The 27,923-nt window shown below is 39.4% G+C and overlaps 1 protein-coding gene across 1 annotated transcript; it reads right to left on the bottom strand.

Annotated features, from left to right (window-relative positions):
• Nucleotides 1-95: 95 nt before the first annotated feature.
• On the bottom strand, nt 96-27,911 carry LOC141809386 (uncharacterized). The gene is given in 35 exon segments (XM_074696375.1): nt 96-146; nt 252-320; nt 589-699; nt 819-960; nt 1,831-1,982; nt 2,062-2,169; nt 2,261-2,337; nt 2,424-2,515; nt 2,596-2,747; nt 2,819-2,914; nt 2,997-3,159; nt 3,416-3,534; nt 3,683-3,736; nt 4,020-4,148; nt 4,259-4,454; nt 6,309-6,442; nt 6,860-7,012; nt 7,174-7,242; nt 7,324-7,434; nt 7,554-7,695; nt 7,844-7,995; nt 8,082-8,189; nt 8,282-8,358; nt 8,433-8,524; nt 8,608-8,759; nt 8,833-8,928; nt 9,030-9,192; nt 11,376-11,494; nt 11,611-11,664; nt 11,781-11,909; nt 12,128-12,323; nt 13,262-13,416; nt 26,362-26,454; nt 26,567-27,382; nt 27,882-27,911. Coding segments are annotated over 35 exon segments (4,752 nt in total).
• Between the last annotated feature and the right edge of the window lie 12 nt (nt 27,912-27,923).

Genomic DNA, 27,923 nt, shown 5'->3' with positions numbered 1-27,923 from the left:
TTGATACATTTTAATTTTTTGTGTTAAAAAAAAAAAAAATTGGTTCCAACTGTTTTGCTTCAGATTTTCCAAGAAAGGCACCAGGGTCCACACAATTAAAAGCCTAATTTCTTCTCCATTTCCTCTTTCAATACGTTCTTCTTTATCTGAAAAGATGAGAAGTATCAACCATTTTACTATCAAATGTTGAAAAAAAAACAGTAAAGCCATGATAAAAGTTGGGGTGAAGCAGCACTTTTTTTTTTTTTTACCTTTCCAGAAGCTGTCATGGGGTAACTTTCCACAAAGAAGACATAGTGTGGGATCTTGAAGTGAGAAATCTAACAGAAAGAGAAAAAAAGATGTTAACTTTCAGTGGTGTTACAAATCTAGTGTGATTTTAATTTGGTGTTTTTAGTTGCAAATGTATTCAAATCAAGCCACAGGTTGCCTCCCTTATCAGGAGATAGTCAATGCTAATATGGGAAACAATGGTAATCATATAGAGGACATTATGTAAATGAAAAAACAGTTGTCCAATATAAAACGTGTATTTTTCCTTTGCATGGAAACTTGTGCCCCCCTGTAGTTTTGTTTATAATCTGTTACCTGGCCTTTGCAGAATGCTCGTATCTCCTCTGCACTGCAGCTCTGTCCCTCCTTCAGCCTGATACAGGCACACACCTGCTCACCCAACCTCTCGTCTTTCACTCCAACAACCTGGGATACAAAGAGGGAGAGCAGTGAAAAGAAGCAAAAGTCAACACTTGAATGACCATCCACACTTACAGCAATGAAGAGACAGATTTTTGCTGCCCTCTAGTGGTCCTGAGTCTCACCTGCACCTCCTGTATTTTAGGATGAGTGAAAAGAAACTGCTCTATCTCAGCGGGGTAGATGTTCTCGCCTCCTCTGATGATCAGATCCTTCATGCGTCCTTCGATGCGGCAGTATCCCAGACTGTTCAGACTGGCTGTGTCACTGATTGGAGACGAAAAAATCCCCATAACATCCAAACTCACATTGGCTTATCATCAATCTTTAAAAGCGTGTTTTGTTTGGAAGTGAATAAACAGTCAAGTGGCGTCTTGTTTGGTTGAGATGTTTTTCTCAAACCCCATCCCTTTGGTTCTTAAAACAGAGGGCCAACGAAAAGGGGTAGACGAAAGAGAAGGGGTAACAGTGACAATTGGGATTGGCCCTTATTTTCTACCGATAAGCTGAATTATGCATTTTAAGTCAGTTTTTGTTCATTTCTACCCTACAAGTGGTTGCCAGAATCTGGATCTGCTGTTTTGAGGGTCTTGGGCTGAAAATTTTGGGAACCTTTGCTTGAGTAGAAACAGTCTCCTTACCCTGCCTCAATCTTCCTTGCCTCTCAACTTGTCTCTCTGTTTGTCATAATAGTCAGGAAGCAGAAGCATAGCGTGCAGCTTGACCGCTCTACATTCACTGTTCTTTTTACAGTGTCTCCTTTCCTCATGAAAAAAATGAGGTTTAGGGGGAGGTAGAGCATGCAGGAGGGTTGGTTCTTCCATGGAGAAGCAAAGTACCGGTATTGAGACTCCTTGAGGTGTAAATGAGCTAACTTGATGAAATAACAATGATGGGCTCACTTGATAACCTTGCTGATGTATCGGCTCTCGCTGCCTCTCTAGTTTCACCCCTGGGGGTTGAGAGTCATTGAACATCCAGTATCAGCTCTGTCGTTACCTAGAGCCCACAAACATGGTGGCCGGTGTTAATGCCATTAGGGTTGCCACGGCCACTAAAGTCCATTTGATAGGCTTTGGATTCTTGTTACCAATGGCTTTGGATGAAAAATTCAGAATCTACTCTCCAGTTTCTTACCCTGTCCTGTACCAGCGTGCTTTGCAGATAGCCTCATTGGTTTTCTCAGGATCATCCCAGTATCCTAACATCACACAGGGACCCCTGACCAGCAGCTCTCCTGAGGCCCCAAGAGGGACAATCTGCTCAGTGTCAGGGTCCACCACTTTGGCCTACAGGAAACACAATAAAGCGTAACTGTAGTGTTGTCATAATGGTGGGGTGATTTATGCTAACATTAAGACACTGTACCTCAGTATGTCCCATGATACATCCAACAGTTCCCGTCTTCAGATCCTCGTTGTCTTGTGGGAATCCCAGAAATGTAATCGGACTGTTCTCTGTGGTTCCATAACCTATCTGCAAAAACATTAAATACAGTTTGTGGGTCCTGGATGGGGGAGAGTTTCTGTTTAAATAGACTTTATTTGAGTCTGTGCTGCTTTCTCACCACAATATCGTTCATATTCATGTCAGTTCTCAGTTTCTTCATAACCTCAGAGGGACATGGAGAGCCTGCCATGATACCTAAAAGACACGTGGATAATTATGCTCCATGTGGACCCACACTCAGTTCAAAATATCACAGCTTTCAGGTTTAAGAGTTATCTTACCTGCCTGAACTGAAGACATGTCAAACTTGTGTAAAACTTGTTGGCTGAGCATGTCTGTGAACATTGTTGGAGTGCCGTAGATGAAGTTGCATCTGAAGTGAAGAAATTACTGTTTTTAGAGCGTTACATGTTGTGTTAGAAAATGATTCGAATAATCTGAAGATTGACGCACTTTTCATTTTGGATAGCCTGTAGATTGGCTTCACTGTTGTACCCAGTGGAGGGAAAGACCAGAGTGACACCGTGTAGAGCCATACACATCCCTCCCAGCACAGAGCCAAAGCAGTGGTACATGGGTACAGGTACACATACTCGAACCTGAGGCTGATGGGAAAATGGATTCCAAGTTACTTTTTTTATTTTTCTAATCTAAATTCATAGAAAAATTGACTTACCCTCCATCCGTAGCCGACTCTTAGGCCAATAAAGTAAGCATTGTTTACAATGTTGTGGTGTGACAGAGCTGCTCCCTTTGGACTGCCTGTTGTCCCCTGGAACAAATGGAGCAATAACATCACTTGGTCTCTGCTAGACCCTTTCTTAGAGTGTAACAGCTGCACTGCTGAGGCTTACTGATGTGAACTGGATGTTGATGGGATCATCAAAAGACAGCTTTCTCTGTAAATCCATGAGCTCTTTGTGGTGCCGACTCTCCCCTGCTTGCATTACGTCCTCCACAGAGAGCATCCCTGGCTGTTTGCAGTCTGTCAAAATCACCATACGCAAGTCTGGCAACCTGGAAGACCAAAGGCAATGTTACTGAACAAAAGAGCCAAAAATAAAGATCACCTGATTTTTGTGAAAGAGGGTCTTCTATACTTCATGTTTATTTCTTCAACTTTTCATTCCCATATACAGGTGAACAGTAAAACTCTAGAAAACTTGAATATTTAACATTTTAACAGCTTTTGAGAGTCTCCTTTAATCTCCAAGGCAGTGGGATGCACAGACTTTTTGAAAAGCAGGGGCATTGTAAGTTGTGCCCGTCAGACCTGGAGCTTTTCAGCATGCCTGCAGCTGTCGTCTCTATCTCAGGGCAAATCTCCCTCAGCATCTTGCTGAAATTTTGTGTTTTGAAGTTGGATGGACAGACCACAGCTTTACACTGGACCTGGACAAGAAAGCACAGAGTCCAGTCAGATTAATGTGTTCGCACTAATATGTGTGTAATGATTGTTTTACAGTAAAAATGACAACTTATCCTCCATCAAGTGTTTGTATATGGTTGTGTAAGCTTACACCTGCTGAGTTCATCATACCTTCCTTAGTGTAAACTCCACCTCCTTTACTTGATAGGCTGGGTTCAAGGACACCTGTAAATAAATCAACTTTAAAGAGTGTGTATATCAAGACTTGGCTGCCAGATAACATCATGTTGAAAACCTCTCCCCTCTAATCTTGACGGTATACATGAACAGTTATGGAAGAACTCCCTGGGGCCCCTGAACGAGTCCAATGAGCAGCTGACTGACCCTTGACAGCACACTATTTTGTAACCCAGGTCAAGAGCTTATGTCATGCAGCCACTCAGCTAAATAAATGTTTGTTTGACCACATGTCTTTTCTGTAAGGTAAAGGTATAACTCCCAGACTGACCAGGATGATTCCACACTTGGCTGAAGCAAACTGGAACAAGATCCATTCATACGTGTTAGGTCCCCAGACCCCCAGCCTGTCACCTTTTTGCAGGCCTAAAGCAAGAAGACCTGCAGCCATTTTCTCAACCTGCAACAATAAATATTTAAAGATTCATCATTTGTGTAAAAAGTGATTAAGGCTTAATACATGGAGGAATGCTAATAAAAGCGAAAGATGAAAACACGAGTTAGACATACATCTTGCTGAAACTGAGAGAAGGTTTTCCGAATGCCATCCTGGAGGAAGACCACAGCTTCGCGGTCAGGCCAGCGCTCGGCTGCACTGTCCAGGCTCTGACCTACAGTCAGGGAGAGCAGGGAGGCAGAAGAGGTGCCGTGGACGTAGCTGGTGGTTAGAGCGGGGATGTGGGGAGGACTGTCCACATGGAGCGACCTGAAAAAAAAAAAAAAAAGGACATAGAGGGAAGACATTGCTTAAATTGAATGAATAGACCACTCTGTCTAAGAAAAGATGTTCCTAAAGGCAACAATCTGGGCAATGGTGACAACACATTGAAAAAGACACAAATATACATTTGGCCAGCTCTTTGATATCCACTGAAAAATGGTACAGATACAAAACAGAGGTTTGGATGGGTTATTACCTGGATGTCCAGTGACAACCAGAATCCATCAGGTGATAGTAAGATTTTTTTTCCCATTGGACATATCATTGAAACTATCACTATTAAATTAAGGAGCTTTGAAAATCACATCTCAAATTGTTGAACAATAATTGTAATACTATACTGTAATTCAGGTACAAACTGTTTTTTATGAGCATCTATAAGAGAAATGAGTTAGACACAGACTAAGAATGTATTAGTGTCTTCTGATCTATTTCATGAATTGTTTGTCTTAAGGTCTTCAGCCAACACAAACTATGGTTTACGATATGAACTTACTGTCTTTGGTTTTATAATATGAAGTGTTTGCCTCATGAATTGCCAATAACACATTTTTTTGTTTATACAATTTTTTTTGTGTCCTTTGCTTTTTAATATGAATTGCTTTGTGATACACAAAATATAATATATTATATATGATAATAATATTAACGTCTGTATTAAACTTGAATAACGGGCAGGATATGATTAGATTTGCTTTTTTTGTCCTTCTTCATCCTGATTTGTTCTTTTTTTCCCCCACATATTATGATTATGTTCAGTTTGCAGTGAATGATTCATTTTTTTCACTGTTTATATATGAGTAAAGAAAGAAAGCAAGAAAGCAAGAAAGCAAGAAAGCAAGAAAGAAAGAAAGCAAGAAAGAAAGAAAGCAAGAAAGCAAGAAAGAAAGAAAGCAAGAAAGAAAGAAAGAAAGAAAGAAAGAAAGAAAGAAAATTATGATACTCTGCAAAAATAAAACAAATGAAATGACTGATTAAGGACTGTACAATGAATGCAATGAATGTACAATTCTTAACACCCCACAGCCTAAAAGGCACCAGAGTTAAAACCTTTAATAAAAAAGATAATAATAACTTTAAATGGTGTCTTTGCTTACACAGGAATCAACAAACCACTGAGCTGCTTTTTTTTCCTCACATGAGAAAGAATCTTTACTGCTGGGGGCTGTTTCTGCAGCATGCTTTAGTACCTACTCCCAACAGCAGTGTCAGACCTTCAGTATAACCAGATCGTATAGCCAAGACAAATCTTTGTTGTAGGTAGCAAAAAGGATTGGATGGGGTCAAATAAAGAAATGCACTGCATCTGTTTATATCAATGTTAAAAGACATGAGGTGATCACAACTTGACCTTAAATGAACTGACTTGAACAAGTCAATACTAGAATGTTTACACAAGTTATGATTAACTCATTCAGACATCTGCCGGAGGGTTGATCTATTTATTTATTTATTTATTTATTTTTGAGATCCAAGTCAAACATGTAACAGTCCGAAAATGAAATCTTGTTTCCAAACGAGTCCAGTATGAGGTCATGTGACTCCCTGAACTGAGAGGTGGTTCCTGTGAGCTGTGAGTTTCCTTAAGTAATGAGAGTAAAGGATGAATAATACTTGGGCAGATGGTTTTTCTTTCCAGTGGAAGCTCCGATGATAAAGTTATAGACTACTTAACCACAGTCACCTCTACGCAGAACCCCTCACACTAGCTTATGTAGCAGTGTTGTCATATGCTAAGCCAACATAACCCACTTTAGAATGCAATAGAACATGGTTCAATGGATGAGGGATCACATGTTACTACATGTTTGATACTGAGAAAGAAAAGCATTAACTTACCTGCACCACTGCTGTAAACTTGTGCTGCATACTTTCCATGTCTTGCTGTGTTTGAGTGCATCAACAGTCCTAAAACTGTGTGCACAGAACCTTAGCAATGACGAAGATTTCAAGACTGTCATATTTCTGGAATGCTACAACCTAGGCCAGTTGAATTTGTATGTAGTTTCTAGGGTGGGTGAAAGTGAGTCTAGTTGAACTGGTTCCCACCTGCTTCTTCCTGTCTTTTACTCTGGTTTTTATCACCTCAGAGGCTAATGTTTAACGCTAACTCTTTCTTATTGGCTGAGAGGTCAGAGTATCTTTTCAAACACACTCAGGCAAATATCAGAAAACATTAACCACAAATAGCCATCAATAATTAACTGATACTGATAAACTAATTAAAGCTTTTACACTAAGCGGTCTTTTCACAGGGATGACCTGCAGCAGTACAATCAAAAACACAACAAAAGTAGTTTCTTAATGCATGTTTATTAAAATAAAATGGAATACTTTGAACATAAAGCTTAAGATTCACAGGCACATCATCTTTAGTTGACTCATCACACTGTTCCAGCTGCCCAAGTTTCTAATTTTCCAGAAGGTGTTCTCAAACAAAATCCATCAGAATTCATGAATTTTAAAGGCCCAATTTCTTCTCCATTTCTTCCTTTAATATGTTCTTCTTGATCTGGAAAAAAAAAATTAGAAAGCACCATAAGCTTTGTGTCAGGACAAAGCTGTCAAATTGAAGTTATAAGATCTTGTTATTATCTTACATTACTCATTTATAACATGGTGTATGGTGTATGTGAGCAGCACAAAATGGTTGTTTAAAATGACCTTATGCATGTTTGTGTTGGTGTGTGAGTGGTTTGGCTACCTTTCCAGATACTGTCATGGGATAGCTGTCCACAAAAACAACATAATATGGGATCTTGAAGTGAGAAATCTGGGAGGTGGAAAAGAATCATCAGCACAAAAACAAAACAGCTCTGTTTTATTTATTTATTCATCTATCTATCACTTTTACCTGGCCTTTGCAGAATGCTCTTATCTCCTCTGCACTGCAGCTCTGTCCCTCCTTCAGCCTGATGCAGGCACACACCTGCTCACCCAGCCTCTCATCTTTCACTCCAACCACCTGGGATACAAAGAGGGAGAGAATAAAAGCAAATGTCACTTTAACACCAAGCTTGCAACATCTGAATATGTTGAGCATAGGAACAGATTTTGCTGCCCTCTAGTGGTCCCGAGTCTCACCTGCACCTCCTGTACTTTAGGATGGGTAAAAAGAAACTGCTCTATCTCAGCTGGGTAGATGTTCTCCCCTCCTCTTATAACCAGATCCTTTATGCGTCCTTGGATGCGGCAGTATCCCAAGCTGTTCAGACTGGCCGTGTCACTGAGTGGAGGAAAATCACAGATGTAATATGTGTACACAACCAGAGAGGTGGTCAGACACCTGAATCTGATTGGTGCACACAAAAATGAATAGTAAACAACTACATAACTTTCTAATTGTGCACACATGTACAGCCCCCTGCTCTTACCCAGTCCTGTACCAACCAGCGTTGCAGATAACCTCCTTGGTTTTCTCAGGGTCATCCCAATATCCTAACATCACACAGACACCTCTTACCAGCAGCTCTCCCGAGGCCCCCAAAGGGACAATGCGCCCAGTACTAAGGTCCACCACTTTAGCCTAAAGTAAGGAAAACCAGGCTCAAGCTGCAGTGTTTTAACAGTAATGTGCAAATAGGGGTTTATGCAAACAATAATATGACATACCTCAGTGTGATTCATGATGCACCCGACAGTTTCTGTCTTTAGCTCTTCATTGTCTAATGGGAAGCCCAAAAATGTAAGTGGACTATTCTCTGTGGTTCCATAGGCAATCTATTACACAAAATACACACATTTTGGTATGGATGAGCTATTTCAAGTTTACACACAAATATTCTTAAAATACAGGACATAAAAATACTCACTATAATCTCTTTCATCTTCATGTCTGTTCTCAGTTTTTTCAAAACCTCAATGGGGCATGGAGAACCTCCCATGATACCTGACACAGAAGAAAAAACATTTAGAGGTCTCAATCTCTGACAAATGTCGCTCTGAAGTCTTCAGATCTCTTACCAGCTTCAACCGATGACAAATCGTGCTGATGGAAATCTGGTTGGCTTAGCATGTCTGAGAACATTGTAGGAGTGCTGTAGACAAAATTGCACCTAAAAAAAAAAGGGCTAATGGTAAATTAAAGTGTTTGTATTTCAAAAGGTTTTTTTTTTTTTTGCTGTGCAGGTTGAATTACTTTTCACTCTGAATAGCCTTTAGGCTGGCCTGGCTGTTAAAGCCAGCGGAGGGAGAGACTAGAGTGATACCGTGCAGGGCCATGCACATCCCTCCCAGCACAGAGCCGAAGCAGTGGTACATTGGTACAGGCAAGCATACTCGAACCTGCGGCTGATATTAAGTAAGATTACTAACTTTTCACTCTTTAAGTCATCATTTTAACAGAAAACAAAAATTGACTTACCCTCCATCCATAGCCCACTCTAAGGCCTATAAAGTAAGCATTATTTACAATATTGTGGTGTGACAGAGTTGCTCCTTTTGGACTGCCTGTAGTCCCCTAGAACAAATTACACATTACTTTTTCTTAACCTTTAACGAAACCTGTGTTGCAGTATAACATTAGTTTCCTTTAAGTGATACAGGCTTTGAACAGCTTACTGATGTGAACTGGATGTTGATGGGATCATCAAAAGACAGCTTCCTCTGCAGGTCCATGAGCTCTCTGTGGTGCCTGCTCTCCCCTGCTTGCATTATGTCTTCCACGTGGAGCATCCCCGGCTGTCTGCTGTCCGTCACAATCACCATATGCAAATCTGGCAACCTGTGAGCCCGAAGCAAAATCTTCATATTAACACACATCATTTCCTCTGAGGTTTTTACATTGCATTTAATCTAGACTGTTTAGTTGTTTCTTCTTCTTCTTTTGTTTGTTTGTAATTTGAAACTAACTCCAGGATTTGTTAAGCAGTGTTCCAAAACTTCCTATACATATCCCAAGCAGGGTTGGACTGGCCATATGGCTTAATGGGCATTTTTTTTGATATATCATTTTTATTGTTGTTGTTGTTATTATTATTATAATTACCATTGTTATTATTTGTTGTTGTATTCGTTTATATTGTGGTTTTTGTGTGGGGTGGTGACTAATTTTGCCATACAGGCAAGAATTGAGCCCCTGCTCGCAATCAAACAGTTATGACTCTCCCTGTCAGGTCTTTTGGGTCAAACAAACTTTTCTTTGGGTTAATTTATACTGATTGACAGAAAAAAAGAAAAGCCATTCAGGCTTATTCTTTAAAATATGCAAAGCCTACTAACATATTTAGTGCAGCAGCATAGCCCTTCATCCTCAGCCTGGGGCAGCACCTATGGGCCGCACCAGGTGCAGCTACGGCGTCATGTGATGAAGCTGCAGCCGTTGGTGGACACTGACAACGCTAGCAGCGAGCGAGGAGCGGTAAGACGCGATATGGGCCGTCTGCCTGGCTAAAATATTGAAGAGCACATTAATACTGACTTTATGTTATGTTTAACACTAAGCCCGCTCGAGGTGCTCACCTTGCTACTTCATCAACATTACCGCGAGGTAACGTTGGCGGGCAGTGCTGCTATTCCGGCTAAAGTTCTGGCGGAATCAAACTGTTTGTATGGACGTCACGTTTTGGGCAGTTACCCGGATGTTCGGCCACATTGGCGGTAAAACATTGAATGGACGGAGATGAAAGTTCGCGGTAAAATATGATTTTAAGATGTCTTTTCCGTCAAACAACGTGAAAAAACGCTCGGAGCCCACTAAAACATTCAATGAGGGACTCAGCCAGCAAGAAAGAGTGATATTGTGAAAAGTTATGCCTAATAAGCCGCAGAGATCCATACGAGGGTTCTTCATCATCACCTACCTTAAGGTATGAAAACAGATGTTACTACTATACTTTTAATGGGAGAAGGGTTCTACGGAATAAATGAGTTTTTTTTAAGGGCTTACTTTTCGGCACTGTAAAAAAGCCACCTGAAATACAATGAGTTTTACTTATGAACTATTTATTAATGCTGTGTGATACCTTTCAGTCAGTTATACTCTGTCATGATATATGTTAACTTGACTAAATCGGTCTTTGTTAGGTGACGTCACATTCGCAAACTCTGCAGTGCATCTTAATGCACCGATCAATATTGTTAATTGTTAAAAAAAAATTAAAATATCTTTCCCTGGCATCTTTCGTCAGCTTATCTCGATATAGTTTTCACTCGTTTGGCTTTTGTTTTTTAGTTTTAACATTGTATAAAATCGTAGAGCTCCTCACTGCCTCTCCGTTTACCTCTAGTTAACCTCTATTGTTTACATCCGTTTACCCACCAAAATGGCGGGAGGGGCTTGTAGATGACGTCACTGACAAAGACCGATTGTGATTTTAGGATGCTGTTGACAGCAAATATGACCTACCTGAGGGGAAATGCTATGAACAAACTTGAATGTTGAGATTAAAGACAGATTATTGCCTTGAAAATCCTGATGGAGCTTAGCTAGCCACAATTTTCTTTGTTCTTCGGATAATTGTTTGCACCATGTGCTTCACCTCATGATCCAGTCAAGGTTCCTCTTTGTTCAGCCAAACCTAATCACCAGGGAGTCAGTCAGCCAGGGGGAAGCAAGTTAATTAACCCACTTGTCCAAAGCACCTATTACTCCTTTTTGCTGTGGTTTGGGGAATAGTGCCATCATCTTTAAGGGGATGACATAAATGGTGTACTGTTGGGTGGCATACAACGGGGGTATACGCAAATAAAAAAAAAATGCCAGGGCTAATTATTATTCATCAAATTATTTTTTGTCCCAGTCCAGCCCTGATCCCAAACTACAGGTTCCCTTATTGTAATCCCACTGTACACTGCAGATCAGACCTTTGTAATCCTGTCCAAATGAACTATGTTTTAGATGTTCCTCAAAAATTTAACCAAAACTGACCTAGAATATCTATCAAACATTACATTTGAAATCCAAACCTGGAACTTTTGATCATGCCCCCTGCTGTTGTGTTGATCTCTGGGCAGAGCTCTTTCAGCATCTCACAGAAATTTTGTGTTTTGAAGCGGGTAGGACAGAGCACAGCTTTACACTGGACCTGCAATAAACAAAGCCTTTCTCTTGATGTGGATGGAATATCTTAATAATGGTTTTCTAAGTCATCTGTTCTATTAATGCATTAAGTGACAAGTAGGGCTAATGAATGTTTTGTACCTTCCTTAGGGTGAACTCCACCTCCTTCAACTGATAGGCTGGGTTCAAAGGAACCTGTGAGTAAAGTCAATTTTAAGAGACAGTTTTTCAGACAGCTCAAGAGCTGTCCATTTATCAACAAGGCTACACTATAAATGTGAATTGAATTTAAGAGGAACTCCCAGACTGACCAATATAATTCCAGCCTTGGCTGTAGCGAACTGGTAAAGGATCCATTCATATGAGTTGGGTCCCCAAACTCCCAGTCTGTCACCTTTTTTCAGGCCCAAAGCAAGCAATCCTGCAGCCACCTTGTCAGCCTGCGTCAAAAAAAAGATACAGATATCAAATATAGATTCTTGACTAACCCAGTAAATTTGGAAATCTCAAAATACTTATTCATTGATTTTTATGCCCCTGAAGGACAGAGCTTTGCTATGTAGGATATGTTCCTTATAAGATTGGATACAGTAAGTTTTAATGGTTTATAGATGGATTAAGGGTAATGAGAAAAAAAAGAAAATAGATTTAGACATACATCTTGGTGAAACTGAGAGAATGTTTTTCGAATGCCGTCCTCCAGGAAGACCACAGCCTCGCGGTCAGGCCAGCGCTTGGCTGCACAGTCCAGGCTCTGACCTACAGTCAGGGAGAGCAGGGAGACTGAGGAGGTGCCATGGACGTAGCTGGTGGTTAGAGAAGGTATGTGGGGGGGACTGTCCACATGGAGGGACCTGAGACAGAGGGGCACAAGTTATAGGAAAAAACACACAGTTAAAATAAACTGTTTGATTAAATGCAATTGCAAACAATTTACATCATGAGCTCAAATGCACCTCGTCTTTCTTCATCACAGCAGACACATGCTGTCAGAAAACAAACCCTTGTTTTTGTCTTATAAGTAAAAGTAAACAACAATGAGGAACTTTCCAAAATACACAAAAGCACAACTAAATTCATTCGAATTCGAATGCAGGACTGATAATAATGGACTGGATCCAGTGATAAACAAACATCCCACTCACAAAGTTTGCCATGCTGAGATGCACAGGATGCTGAGACCATTGTTTTTTTTCATATCAAACATTGACGTAGTTGGGTTAGGTTATGTTGTTACATAACTGAAAGTATTGAGAAATTGATACAACTCAGCAAGAAATGTTTTTGTTGTCAAACTTTTATTATAATATTACAGGTTTTAACAGCTCAGGTTCCTGGTTTGAGACCCTGGACATATCTTTAGATCATAGGTATTAAGTTCTGTTGATATTTTGTGCTTAATTTTATTTAAAGGCTTACAAAAAGCTGATACTTGTAAGTTAAGTTGATATTTCAGTGAGCATTAACATGCAAATGGATTGCAACTGAGACATTCAGAAAATGCGTACACTGAGTGATGTTTTGGGGGTTATGTTTTAAAATTAGACGGCACAAAGAAGGGGCATCTGAATAACCTTGATTTTTGAACCATTGACTGTAAACAAAATCATATCCCACATTGTATCTGTTATCTGTCTACCTGCTATAAAATGATATCCTCTATTACAAGTAATCCATTAAACAATCTTAATACAACAAACATTCTTCATAAAATGTGAGGAACACAGACAGTTTTATTAATTTACAAATAACTGTGTCAAAGAGAAAAAAATAGGGAACAAGTTGGACTTACCGGAGCAAACTTGTGCTGCATAGCTTCCAGGTCTTGAGGGCCTCCACGGACCTGAAACTGTGAGCACAGGACTTCAGCAGTGAGGAAGATATCAGTGCTGACATTGGTCTTCAGTGTTGCAAATTAAGTCTGTGCTTGCTGGTCTTAAATATTCTCTGGATACAGTGAGTGAGGAAATATGGGTCGTGATCTGACCTTACTTTTGGACTTTATCACCGCAGAGGTAATGTTTAACAACACTTCCCTTGGGGCAAGAGTGTCTGGCTTTGGCCCTAACAGAATATAGACTTAAACACCAAACAAACTATAAAAAGTACAGTTTGGACTATACATTAGATGTCCTTAGAAAACTTTTGTTTAGATTCAGTGCTAGAACAGTTCATTGAATGAATGACTGAACCAAAGATGACTGACAGTCAAGAGTTCAAATGAGGCAGGATAACCCTATTCAAACTCCTTCCTCATGACAGGAAAAATGTGTGTTTAAGTTTTAAGTTCTAAGAAAGAAAATTTAATCTTGCAACAGTATTTTTTTTCAAACAAAAACTTATTTTTAAAGATGCTGTGAGGCGGTGTTTTAATTGGACTTCCCCCACACTTTCTGGCACAGGGTCTCACGCACACTGCCGTAAATTTTTTTTAGCGAGGCGTGTTTGTTTTGGAATTAAATGGAGATCAAATCGAGACAAATTTTCTTTGTTCATGACAACTTTTTACTGGATACTATGCACCAAGGTAAGGTATTTCAGTGTACAGTTTCATAGCGCTACGGTTTGAAACGTGACATCAAGCAAACGTTGTAGTAGCTTGCTATATGTAGTGCTATCGGCAGCCCTGTGCTCCAACGTATCTGTAGGCTAACGTGACAACAAGCAAACTGTCAGTTCCTGTAGTAGTTTGGTAGCTGTCTATATTTAGTGCAGCTTGCAGCCCGGTGCTCTAAGAAATGTCAGAAATATGTAATGCTAGTGAATCCAGGTTATGTACTGCCAGTCATCTACCAAGCAGAGCTAACGTAGCTTCACTCTTTATTTCATTGATAGACTTTCAAGTTTGTACAGACCACTGCAGAATACATTTGCATAAAACATTTTGTTTTATTATTATGTCAAACAGCGCTCGGCCCAAATGACCTGACAAGAGTTTAATCCATAAAGGTATAAAAAAAAACCAACAACTCTGTTTGCTGTGGAGAGCTGAGGCTATTATTTATAATGTGATAATAATTCACAATGCTTATTTATCTTACAATTTTTAAAGAAGGCTTTATGAATAAAAGTTTAATTGGCTTACAGCTTATAGCCTCTGTTTTGATGTCTATGATAACTGCATGCAAGTACATTTCTATACCCAAATACTTCTTGCTACTTATAGTTTCGAAAAAAAAATTCTCAAGCAGTCATTTCTAACATTTAAACTTCTGTTACTGTGTCCTCTGGTTGACGTTACACTAACCAACAATGCTTTTGTAATCTTTTGTTAGCAATGCTCAACTCAAGGTGCTCTAATATGTGCACCTTAACAACTTCTGTTATTTCTAAGTTCTGTCTAATCTTACTTGATATGGAAACTAATGTATTTCCCACCATGTTGACCCATTTGAATAACATTGTATTTTAAAAAACATACATTTTACAGATTTTAATGGCATACTAGGAAAGAGACGAATAATCTGAGCTCTGGATTTTGAGATTTGAGATTTTTCTCTTTACATTTTGAAGTTTTTGTACCGTACAGAGGGGAAAAATTCACTTGAGGAGACAATCTTTTTAACATTTTATTTTGTACCTGGAGGTTCTCAGAGTAGCACCAAAGAAGACTTTTTATGAAAGCGCAAATTTGGCTGTTGAGTTGTTGCATTTCTAGTGCAAGAGAGCTGTACAAATAGAGGAACTATAAAAATGAAACATGACATCATTGTTTGTTATTTTTTCAGATAGCCTTAGAAGACCCTGCCAGTAGATCTAGAAATGAAGCAGAACTTTTTGCTTTTTCTGGCTGTTAAAGGTCGTCATCTTTCTCAGGCCCATTATAAATAACCTCACAGACCCCTCTCAGGCAAACAACTGTTATTTTATTACTGGATTTCTTCCCAGGCGTCATGAACTGAACTTGATCTGTTGGGCTGTGTTTTCCTTCTAAATTTGGTATGAAATATATTCCAACACTCACTGAAAATCTAACCCTTATGGACACACTGACGAGTTTTTAAGTACACACTCAGCTTGTTGGCTCTCAGCCGAAAGCAGAGTTTGGTTTCTTTCCCTCATGTGGTCACTGTTGCCTCTGGGACAGCAACTTTAGACATCAGTTCTCGTCAGATGAGCTCTTTTCTAAGTTTAGTTTCTTGTGTCTGCAGGTATCGGCTCTGTCACACACTTTAGCTGATAGCTTGTTGTATTTGATACATTCACTCTTACATTACACAGATTCATGTCAACCATCAGTATGTGGCGTCTTGTCTGTAGCACCAATAATCATAGCTCCAGTCGTGTTCGGGTTTTGTTATGACTACAGCATAAACCTACATTTCACCACAGCTGGAAATATGAGCGCTCTCTCTGGGACTTATGAGACTTTAAACATAAGGTTCACTCTCTGTGCTGTGTTCTGCACTGTTAATATGGCCTTTGGTCTAATACAGTGTGTAACTCACTCTACTGGTTTGGACAGAGATATTATGAGTGTAAGAGTTTATTCCTTTGTTTAATTCCACCAAAATTTTAGTCAACAAAAACTAATGTTTTTGTGTGTGTGCTTAAGTTTTCAGGGTTGCGCGCTTGAAATAAATAAATAAATAAGATTACCACAAAAACCTTTATATCATGTCAGAAAAAACCTTTAGGTAAGATTCATTCAGAGTCTAAGTTGCAGGGCTGTCATGTAGGGACAGACAACCTTTCATGCACACACTCACACCTACAATTTTAGAGTGACCAAAGCTCAGCCATCAAGGCGACCTTTACCTTGTAGAACTGAAAATGCCAACAACACTGCTTGGAACATTCATGAATAGGTGTGTCAAATAGCTCTCTGATCGGTTCATAGATCCCTCTACTCTGAGTATTGGAAAAGACACGGCAATGCAAAAAAAACTGTGTGAAGCTGGAACGCAAAGTGAGACCTGCTTTAACGACTTTAAGACAATGTCTTCTCATCTCTGAAGGAATACCTGTTGAAAATATGAAAGTGGTGCTGTGTATGATCCCCAGATGATGTCTACAATAATAGATATCGCTTGGTGGACTACTGACTAGGCCTGTCACGCTAACAAATTTTGCTAGACGATAATTTTCCAAAATATTATTGCCGAGAAACGATAATATTGTCAATATTATTTTGATTTTTTTTCCATTTTTTCATTGATGTAATTATGATAAATGGGATAATAAAGTGAGTACACCATATCAAAAGCAAGAAACTTTAATTTCTTAAGAGTATTTAACTGTAATTAAAAGGTCAGGATCTTTTAAATAAAATAAATTAAACAAAAAATATAATACATTTAACAAAAGAAAGAGAAAAAAAATACAATGAAAATGAAATAGACTCTCTTTTAGAAAAAAATACATGTCAATGAAAATAATTAATACTAATCAAAAACAATAAAACATAGACCCTGTCTCTAAAGAAAAAACAAAACTCCAAAAAAAACCCCAACAACAATAAAAACTATAGCCTAAATAAAAGGGAGTTTATACAGTTCCTGAATTGTTTGTAACATGTACTTTTTCCCAGTTAATCCGTACTGTCTGTCAAACATTTTTAACATTTCTGGCTTTCAACCGTGTTGAAGGCCTGCATTTCTCTGGCAATGTAGCTGTCTTTGAGCGCCCACCATTTGGCGCTTTTATTTCTATTTACTTTGCAGACCAAAAGCCTCAGTAAGAACGAGGCTCCGCTGCACCTCCCTTCTTCTTCTTCTTCGTCGCCACTATTTTCAAACAAATGCGACATATCAGCTCGTTGGTGTTCATGAGCTCACACTTTGTTCATTCTGATAAAAAACAAAATATTCCCACACTGGGACTGTGGCAGGCGGCTTAAGAAGCGTATCTTTCGTGCCATCACTCATATTAGTTTGTGTTTCCTCCTTACCCCTCAGGACGCTCGCTTCAGCTCTCTCCATGTGTACGCGCGAGCAGCCCCGTGTTCACCCCAATGATAGCATTTTTGACAGATGCTCACTCCACTATAAAGCTGCTAAATCCGCTATAGAACCTATGCACCCCGATGTTAGGAAAGATAGACGTAGTGATCCATCTTCTCATTCAGCCTCTTTGGTCGAAAGAGAGGAGGAAAACAAACATGCATGTACATGTCAGTTTATTGAGGCTGGCAAACTTACCAAGGACGTTTTTATTTATCGTTTGGTTAATTGATTTATTGAATATCGTGACAGGCCTACTACTGACAATGACAGATTTATCAACACAGAAGCAGACTGATTGCGATAGTATCCATTAATCATCCTTTTGAATGCACAAAATGAGGCTGACTCGTTTCAAACAAAAGACAAACAAATGAGTGGGCCTGGGCCAATAACAAATTTTGCCAAACGATATATTGTCCCATAGTTATTGACGATAAACAATAATATTGACAATATGATTTTGAGATCAAATTAACCACTTGTTTTAAAAAATATATATATTATAATAATGCAATACACCCTTTCAAATGCAATTAACTTTTATTTCTCATAAGTATTTTTACTAATGTAATTGGAATATCAATAACTTTAAAATATCCCCAAAATTATTTTGTAATGTAGCAGACTACACTCTCTATGTCAATGTAAATTCTAATCATCCAGGTCAGAGTTATTCTGAACGCTCCAAACTGAGGAATCTTGACTATTCAGAGTTTGTGAAGACGTTTCTCCTCTCTTCCATGAGGTTTCATCAGCTTTATAAACTTCATCCCAAACAAACATGCATGCACATGGTGATATATTGCTTGCAGAATTATTGAGCTCATTTCATTTATTGAACGATTAATTGGTTTATTGACTATCGTCTCAGGCCTACAAATGAGTCATTTTGGGTCTATTGGGATATGATCTCCCACACTTTGATTTGGGAAAGTTTTTCTAAAGCTGCAGACTCTTTGAATGAAATATGAAATAAATTTGTCATTACTAAATTATGTAGTTCCTCATGTAGCCGCCAGAGGCTATCACCAAAAGTTATTCAAGCTCCACCAAATCCGATGGTAAAAAATGTTAAATTGTTAACGGCCTGTTATTAATTAATTTTTGGCCTTGTTAAGATTGTCACTGTGTCTTGAATACAACTGTTGCAAGATGCAGATTCTTTCCTCCTGCAGGGGGCAGCATTGCCTATGCAGAGGTCAAACACTTGGGTTGAAAAAAGGGGCATTCACATATCAAAACCACCACTTTTTTTCCCCTAAGTGGTCATATATCAGATCAGCACTACTGAATTTGTTATGACTTCTAGATGGCTTTTAGAATAAGTTTCAGAGTTGTTGAAAAATCATGTTAATGCTGTACATTAGTTTTAATCCTATCAAGCAATTGAATATAGATTCTGGAAGAAGTCCCTATTAAAAGAGCAATAACAACCTGCAACTGTCTCTTAACAGCAAAAGAAAACAGCCAAGTTAAGGGCACAGAAAAGTGTAAACTTTGATCCTCAATGAGTTGGTTTGTGTTGCCACAAAGTTTCATGCCTTACTAGAAACTACTCTGAAAAGTAAATGATGAACAGAATCAAAGCTAAATATGTCAAAATATTCTGAGGTAGGCTCCAAAAACTCCGGATCGTCCCTGTTCCAAAATGCAACTTGATAGCATCTTTCACAAGACCCTCTTGGTCCACAAAACACTCACATCTTTCAACCTCAAGATTCAAGTGACATCATCAGAAGTGTTTTTTCAGCTGTGTCAGAGGATCCTACAAGACCAAAAGCTTTATGTGCAATACTTTAAACATGTACACTGACATGAAGAGAAGTTTGATAATAATAAGATGCATCAGGTTTGCTTTTCACATGATAGAGTTGTCGTAACCATATCAGCAGGAGTTCAGTTATGAAGTCCTCTGGGCTGCAGGCAGCAGCCTCAGAGTTGTTTCGACAGACGATTAAGACAGAATGTCTCTGTCAGCACATTGTGTGAGGCTCCTGCAGCCGTATTACAACTCTCCATCTGACTCTTCCACTCGGACTTGTTATGCATTCCACTGTAGAGCGGCGATAATCCCCCAAAAATTCACACATTATATCAAACCAGCGAGCACTTGTGTCATGGATCTACAACTGGGTACAGCTGGAATGTATCTGGTACGGTTTGAGCTTGCTATTCCAGATCAGGTTCAAGCAAAAGCTGCTCAGTGAAAAATAAATTATGTCACTAAAAAGGGATGAAATACAGAATTTATATTTTAAAAAATCTGTTTTCATAAACACGAATAAGATATAAATCTGCCCATTTTCAGTTTGGAATATAATTATTTTAACATGTTTCCTCCAACCAGAGCAACATTGAACAACAGATACTGTTAGCATCCTGCTACTTTAGCTACCACCTACTACTGTGATCCAGAAGTAGCTAAATGCCAGTATAGAAATATTCCTTTTTAACTATGTTGTGATAACCCTTAGGAAAGAAACAGTGTTAAGTCTAAGGTAGTTCAGAGTTTAGAGGCAACAAAGTCTATTTTGTTTCTACAGTGAGAGTGTTTTACATTTTTGACAGATAAGAACTTGAACCGTTAAAGGTAATTAAGTGCTAGAATAAGCTGCAGAACCATAATATCTTGGAGCTAGCTTTATATGTCTATCAAATATGTTGTTTTCTTTCTAAATATGACCAGAGTAGAATCATTCTATGTGTTCCTCAGGAATAATGAAGTTGTGTATCAAATTTCTTTCTTTTGAAGAACTCATATACTAAAAAAAGTAGTTGAAACCAAGGTTAAAATAGTTTTGGATTTGTCATTATAGTTTAGTTTTAGTTAGTTTTGACATTTTTTTTCCATTATAGTTTAGTTTTAGTTATGACTTTTTTTCCATTACAGTTTAGTTTTAATTAGTTTTGGAGCAGGCATTCTAGTTTTTATTTAGTTTTAATTTTTGCAACAAGGCTTACTTTTAGTTAAGTTTTTGTTAAGTTTTAGTTTTTTCATACCTTATTAACCAGGTGCAGGATTCAAAAAGGTCAGAGTAAATATTTTGTAATACAGTTTATTTTCCAGTTCAACAAAGTGCTCAGTATCACTGCAACATCACTGCTCAGTCAATGCTGATACTGAACCGTTGGCTACTGCCTTAAACACAAGAAATTCATATAAACTTAATTTAAAAATATAAACATAAAATATATAAAATAATGTTAACATGGATTACATAGAAATAATAAAAACATAAATTATATAAAACAATAAAATATGAGCTTTAATAATTAGAAACTTGGACTCTGTAACAATAAAGTCAGACTCACGTGAAATTAAACTATTACAGATGCTCTGATTCATTGCTCCACTACGTTTTGTTGCAGCACAGTGCACAGCCAGTCAGTGCAGTAAACAAGCACGTCCCAGTACGTCGCTGTGATGGTGCCGTAAGGCACTGACAACTGCTGAAAACTGTCTTAAAATTGGTTGGGAAAATGTGTCAGATTAATTGAAATCCTAAAGGCTATTAATATTGTCAAAAACTATAACCAAAGACATTTTGTCTTTAATTTTGGTTAGTTTCAGTTAGTTTTGTGAACACAAGATACAGTTTTAGTTTACTTATCGTTTTTGTTTTCTTTTCTAGTTTTTATTGGTTTGAGTTAACTGCAATGTGTTTTAAATTTTAGTTTTTATTTTTAGTTTCGTTTTAGTTAACTATTATAACCTTGGTTGAAACGCAAAGCCTAGTTTAGCTGCAGCCTCCCCCTTGAGGGTCCTGTCCCCCAAAAAATAGTCACCGTGTGAATACACTCAGGCCATCCTCAGTGTTAATTAAACGGGTTGACCTTTAACCTTTCAGACTGCCGACATGGTCCTTAACTGAGATTGAGGGGTCACTGACTGCCACCTGTGCCAGGCTGCTATGTAAAACATCTACAAGCATGTGCCTGCAACTGTGTGTGTGAGTGTATGCGAGCGTGTGTGTGTGACCCCCTGCATCTCTACTTTCCCTGGGCTCAGCCATTCTTCTCCCAGCTGACCGCTCAGCTGTTGCCAACACTTGTCCACTTGATAACTGTTGCCGTAACTCAGCACTCAGCGTGATTGTTTACAACCTGTAATGATTTTAATGAAATGGCTACACTCCTCTCTGACCTGTTCACAAGTTTCTGCAACTCAACTGAACATTTTTATTTCGAGGATGGTGCAAGGTAGAACTCACTGTTTTTAAGATTTGGCTTTGTGCTGAGCTGATACAGGAGTTGATGTGTGACAGGTTTTAAATTTCTCTGATGGTTTCCTGAATTAGTTAGCTATATTGTTGGGTGTGCTTATCATAAAGAAAATGTAGCTTTAAAATTTAATTTAAAATTTACTGTTCTATTTGACAAAGATCCTAAACAAACAAATAACATATTTGAATGTATTAACTTTTCATTTTTCATACTTTGACACTTACAAGTATTCCAGGCGTAATAAACCAAATTTAACGGGACAACTGTTATCATGTAAATGTTTGATTTGGATAAATGTAGTTTTTGGATTGGATTCATATTTACTTATATATGTAATAAATTAAGCATTATAATTATTATTATTTCCCCTACTACTTTAGTTCTATTTTTTTCTACTTTTTTAATATTCAGTGTTTCTCAGTGTTTTTCTATTCACAACAATTGTACAAAGAGAGTTCAGCTTAAACCGAAGTCAAATTCCTTGTATTCTGGAAATACTCTGCGAATAAAGCTGATTCTGATTCTGATTCTACTGAATTCACGTGAACACTAAACAGCAACATAAAGATTGTATTTGCTCTTATGCTGTATCCTCCCCCATCATGGACCAATCCATCATTCTCTGTCTGAAAACTTAACAGCCCACATCCGCTTCTGTGTGAAAATCTAAGTGTCTGCTTCCGACCTATCAATCACACAACCTATTATGCCTCTCATTTAGACATCCATCACACGTCACGTGTTCAATTACACAATCCATCACGCTCTGCACTTGTCCCGCCATTGGCTGATGATCTTTGTCACCCCACAATGTCCTGAGATGTGCGTTTCCTTTAGAGGCTAGAGGGCATGTCCCCGTCTCCTCCAGATTCTAATGGCCGAATTTAGACAGGAACCTTTTTCTTTCTTTCTCATCCAAAGACCTCAACGCAGGTTCAGAGGTCAGAGGGGGTTGGCTTGGTTGCCAGGGAGGAGTTCACTTACAAGGCAAAGCCACTGATGCTCATTGGACTGTGCAAATCTGCTGAGTCTGACAGGCCTGAGATTCTGTCATCACAATCAGAAAAGAGGAGAGAGTTGAAGAGTGAGTGAGAAACAAGACGCTCATTTAAAGACAGATCACACTGTGGACACTGGAGTAGGAGTAGAGTAGAAGGACAAACTTTTGAAATACTGATCGGTTAATGCATACCCCTCAACTTTAGTTTAAAATATATAAACAAGTCAGTTCTCACTATTATCAATGTTTGTACCTCGTTCAACATTAAGAGGGGCCCCACGAATCTGACAGCAGAAAGGTCCGAGGGAGGAGGGGATATCTGAGGCCATTCATCTGTCTGAAAAGCCACTCAGACGCAAAATTTCTTCCCCATTAAATTCAAGCCGAGCCATTAAAAGCGACACAACTCGCAAGAACTTTTCTCATCCACTTGGATCAATATGATTGGGATCCTGTCATCTTAGCAGGTTTTATCTCTTCTCATCACAGCGCCAACCACCCCTGCATAATGACATCATGAGAAACTTGTCTCACCCTTGACAAAGCCTGCTGTTGCCATGGGGCTCCTGGAAATGGCACCGTGGATCTCAGTAAATGAAGGATGTTGGGGGAGGGGACATAAAGGCAAGTAAATAAAAGTGCCATTTGCAGTCTGTTTGTTTGATGTCCTCAGAGCCAAACTCTGCTCAGTTATTGGGCTGCTGGGCATCAGGGGGCTCCCTCTGGCTCCTGGCAGCGGGACCTCCCCCGATCTGAGGGACACTGGTGTGTTTACTGAGCGTACAGGGAACCCCGACATGGCCTCTGGGTGCCATGTGAGCTGACAGAGGCCACAGACATTCACTCACTCAGAAAAGAGAGCAATAGAGGACAAAAGGAGAAGGAGACAGTCTTGTTGGGGTAGACAGAAGCAGCAGCAAATCACCATTCACAGACAGAAATAATTAGTCATAACACAGACATCAGCCAAGATAGAAGAATTTACATAATAAAGCTTGTTGATGTGGTGTTTTTACTGAATGAATAATCTCTATTTTATTTCTGGCTTTGGCTGTTGCTACTGTATGTTTCTAATTAGATGTAACCCCAGAAATCTGTCAGGGATAAGATAGTGACCAAGATGTTGATGTGTGTCTATCGAGCAAAACCGAGAAGCTCTGATCTCATCTGAGTCTGGAGATCGTGACTAGTACACTTCACACTGTGAGATCCCCATTGCCCCAGTCAGAAATACAAATCCCAAAACCCCTTTGAAACCTAATATGGAGCCATGCAGGCACACGCTCTGACCCCACAATCACTTTTTGCTTTGGACACCCAACCCCAGACTCCTTAATCCTCCAAGAGTGCTTCAGAGTTAGAGGCGGGGCGAAGAAGGCATTTCATGACCGGGAAAGTACGATCCACAAGGGATTAATAAACATTCTTTGACCTGGCTTGTTGGCTTGTTGACCTTTTGCTTTTTTTGTTCTCAAATCTGTCTGGAATGGGATTATTGTACATTGAATTGTAACAATTGCTATTCATATAATATTCTTATAGTTACATTTTATACAAGTAAAAAAACATGTTAAACTTCTCAGATGCAATGACTTTTAGCTGTACAAGCAGTTGGTCCACCATTTCCAAGGACAATGCAATAACAAATAAAAAGGTTGATGTGAAGGTCTTAAGAGCCCCTGACAGTTACTGATTAAAACTCAACATCAAGCCAAGGTTAAATCTTTTCCTAATACCTGTCTTGATTAAAAATCATTGTCAACAAGCCGTTTAGCATTAATTAGCTGTTGTTAGCATGCTAATAGTTTAAGATGCATAGGTAAATGTGATACAGAATATTGTCATTGATTTCATTTTATGTTTCATTTATTTATTGATTGATTGCGTTATTAAGCATCCATTGTTGATGCAACATTGTTTTCCAAATTCATAAATGATTTTTTTATGCTGGCTTTTTCACAAAGACTTAATCAAATTCTTTTGAAGGCAGCAATGCATACAGACAGCAGGTTAGCAGGCTAATCAAGATTACAGACTTGTGTAGCTCCTTTTTTTGTGGAAAAAAAAATTACAAATGCAACAGTGTGCATCAGGTTAAGGAATAGCTACTAACTCCAAAAGTTGAGCGTCTGTTCCATGCCATAACTCCTATACATAACCAGTGTACTTTAACATTTTCAGCACTCAACTGTTTTGTTTATTTATTTTTATTATGAGTGCTTCATCTTAAAAAAAGACTTACTTTCAGAACCCACTTCCCTCATCAGAGTAACTCACTTTCTGTAACTAGGAAATCCACATTAAGAACAAGCAGAACCTCTGTTTTATTCTATGTCAACAGCTGTATCAGGGGGCAAATATACCACACTAACATTTCTGGTCTGAGCCGCTGCAGGACATGAGTCCTTTTTGTTGCTTTTATTCTTTTTTATGTAAAAATTATTGCCACTGGATGGATTCTGCAACCAAGCAGAAATGAATCTGAGTCAGAAGCAGTGGACACAAGCCCTGTTAGTTTTATTGGACCATATTATTTGGAGTCCCCCTGAACATTGAGTTGTTGCTAACAAGGCAGTTGTCAGAGGCTTGAAAATCTGTTTTGAACGTCTTCTGAATGAGTTTTAAACACTGGGTCACGGAGGTCTGTTGTGCGGCAGATTGGAGGTGTTAGGACTGCAGCTGCAGAGTGAGTTGTGGCTCAGTGTGGGTGGCAGCTATCTCACTGCTGGGGCGGTGTGTTTATGTGTGCTGGGGTTAGGGCCACGTGCACTGTGCAGGCCAGTATGCTTAAACAGAGACACACTCACACACACACATGCACACTCAGGGAAACCACAGAGACTCTATTGATTCCAGCTAATCGAGGCAGAGGCAGAGGGCATCTGTGCGTGTGTGTGCGTCTGTGTGTGTGTGTGTGTGTGTGTGTCCATCTGAGAAATGAGGAGGTACCTGAGCTTAGTTTTTTGACACTTATTTTTACCCTCTCCTCCATTCATTTCTATGGCCAGTCATTTTTGACCGAACACCAAAAGTGTGACAAAATTGAATAGAGCACACAAAATAGTAGCCAAATCAACTAAATGAATAAAAGAAGAGATAAAAATTTGCTTATGATGTTTTTTTTCATGATTCTGTATCTGCTGTTTCAAAGTGGAGCAGATAGACAGGGTGCCTGTGCTCCCTCCTGCAGATGCTGTTAAGACTTAATGAAATGGCACTCATTTCAGGCCAACACTCCTCTGAAATATGAAGTTAAAACTGGAGTAAAAATTCCCTCACAGTAAAAAAAAAAAACTGAATTCCTGAACAACACATGAATGCACCAGTAAGGATTCACCACCGGAGGCAGCGTTGAAATACAAGGGGAAATCCCCCCACAAATTGTTTGCTTTTTTTATTCACATGAAGGCAGAAAATAAATGGAATGGTGTGAGAGACGGATGGATGAGGGGATGAAAAGGCGGGGCTGACAGGGCTGAGAGGGCACAGGTAGAAAGGAGGGAGTACAGGAGAAGAGGGGGAGAAAGGATGGAAAGAGGTTACTCCTTCTCCTCTTGTTTCTTAGCCTCTTTCCCCTGCCTTTTCTCTTGTTTTTGAGCCTCCTCCCTCTTATTTTCCTCGTTTCTTAGCTTCCTTCCTCCCCTTCTCCCGTTTTTTATGTCCCTCCATCATCTCCTTCCCTTCTTGTTTCTTTTTCTTTGCCTCCTCCTTCTTCTCCTCTGCCTCCTTTTTCAGCCTCTGCTCAGCTTCCTTCTGAGCTTTCTTTTGCTCCTTCTTCCTCTTGGCCTTTTCTTTGCCAGTCATCATAGAAAGCTCCTGAAAAGGAAAAAAAACTCCAGATCATTTCGTATTTCTTCCTTTAGAGATGATAGAAACCTTTAAATGGAGTGAAGCATGAAGTTTGAAATGATCAGTTGTTGTGACTTACTGTAAGTTCAGCGTTGGCCTGGCTTAGCAGCTTCATCTGCTCTGTCTCCTCGCTGACTTCAGCGCTCCTCTTCTCCTTCTTGGCCAGCCACTTGGCCTCTCTGTTTTGCCTCTCGGCCTCTTCCTTTTGCCACTCAGCCTCATTGTTTTCCCATTCTGCCTCATTGTTTTCCCATTCTGCCTCTTTTTTTTCCCATTCTGCCGCTTTCTTTTCCCATTCTGCTTTTTTCTTTTCCCATTCTGCCTCTTTCTTTCGCCACTCGGCCTCTTCGTTTTCCCACTGGGCCGTGCTCTGCTGGATCCTGGCCTCCATCCCTTTCACCTTAGCCTCGTGGATCTCGCGCAAAGTGTTCATCTTGGCGAAGACCTCCTCCTCCTGGACAAACCACCTGTCATCCCATTCTGCGTTGCAGCCAAGGATGGCGTCCTGCGCTTCTTTCAGCTGGTCCTTGGCTGTCTTTGTTTGCTGCTGCTGGTTTTGCAGCTCTTCCTGGAGAGCCAGGATGTCCAAGTCTCTCCTCTTGACTTCCTTCTCCAGAATCACACGCCTGGTCTTCATCTTTTTGTCTCTGAATTTAGCTCCTTCGAGCTTTTTCACCATGCTGTCCATGTCGTTTCGAGCCATGAGGAGAGTGGACAGCAAGGACTCCCGGTCATCCAGCAGTGCCTTCTTCTCTTTTTCCCATAGGAGCTCTTTGCTGGTCAGCTGCTCCTTCAGAGCAGCCACTTCAGCGTCCAGCTTTTGGTTTTCTGCCAATGAGTCTCTGGGGTCTCGTAGCAGGACACGAGGGTGGGTGCTGGGAGTGAGCACGGAGCACTGTAAAACACAAACATACAGAGAAACATCAGATACTGCTTCAGAAAGACTTTTGTTAAACAGTCCAATTTCTGGCTCATGAATAAAAATTCTGCTCCTGCTGGACCATGTTGGTCCATCTGAAACCGGCCCTGCAGTCATGGATTTAGACCTTAAAAATGACTCTGTTGAAAAATAAATTCATGCTGACACTTCACACTAAAGGTTTAGCTTCGGACTTAAACAGTGAATTAATAGATCCTCAATAATTAAAGTTCATCAATAAAACTCACCTCATTAACACTACAACAAATCAAACATTTCACACAGTGAATTTTTTTACAAGAAGTAGACACATGAATTTTTTCTTTCTCTCAGAGGAATTATGTCAATTAACTCAATAAACTCATCAAATAACTTCATAAGCTTTAAATGTTTGAAACTTCAGATAAAAACAGATCAATCTGAGTTTTCTGACTGAGCACTGAAAAGCGTTGTGATGGTGTTTAGAGTGTCTCACCTTCTTTCCCGAGTTCTTGTTCTTGCTCATGTTTTCTGAACA

This window comes from Halichoeres trimaculatus, unplaced genomic scaffold (genome assembly GCF_033239565.1).
Source record: "Halichoeres trimaculatus isolate MK-OKI-2021-1 unplaced genomic scaffold, fHalTri1.1 fHalTri1_scaffold_20, whole genome shotgun sequence".
NCBI classification, from domain to species: Eukaryota; Metazoa; Chordata; class Actinopteri; order Labriformes; family Labridae; genus Halichoeres; species Halichoeres trimaculatus.
This window is presented reverse-complemented; position numbering and strand designations above follow the sequence as displayed.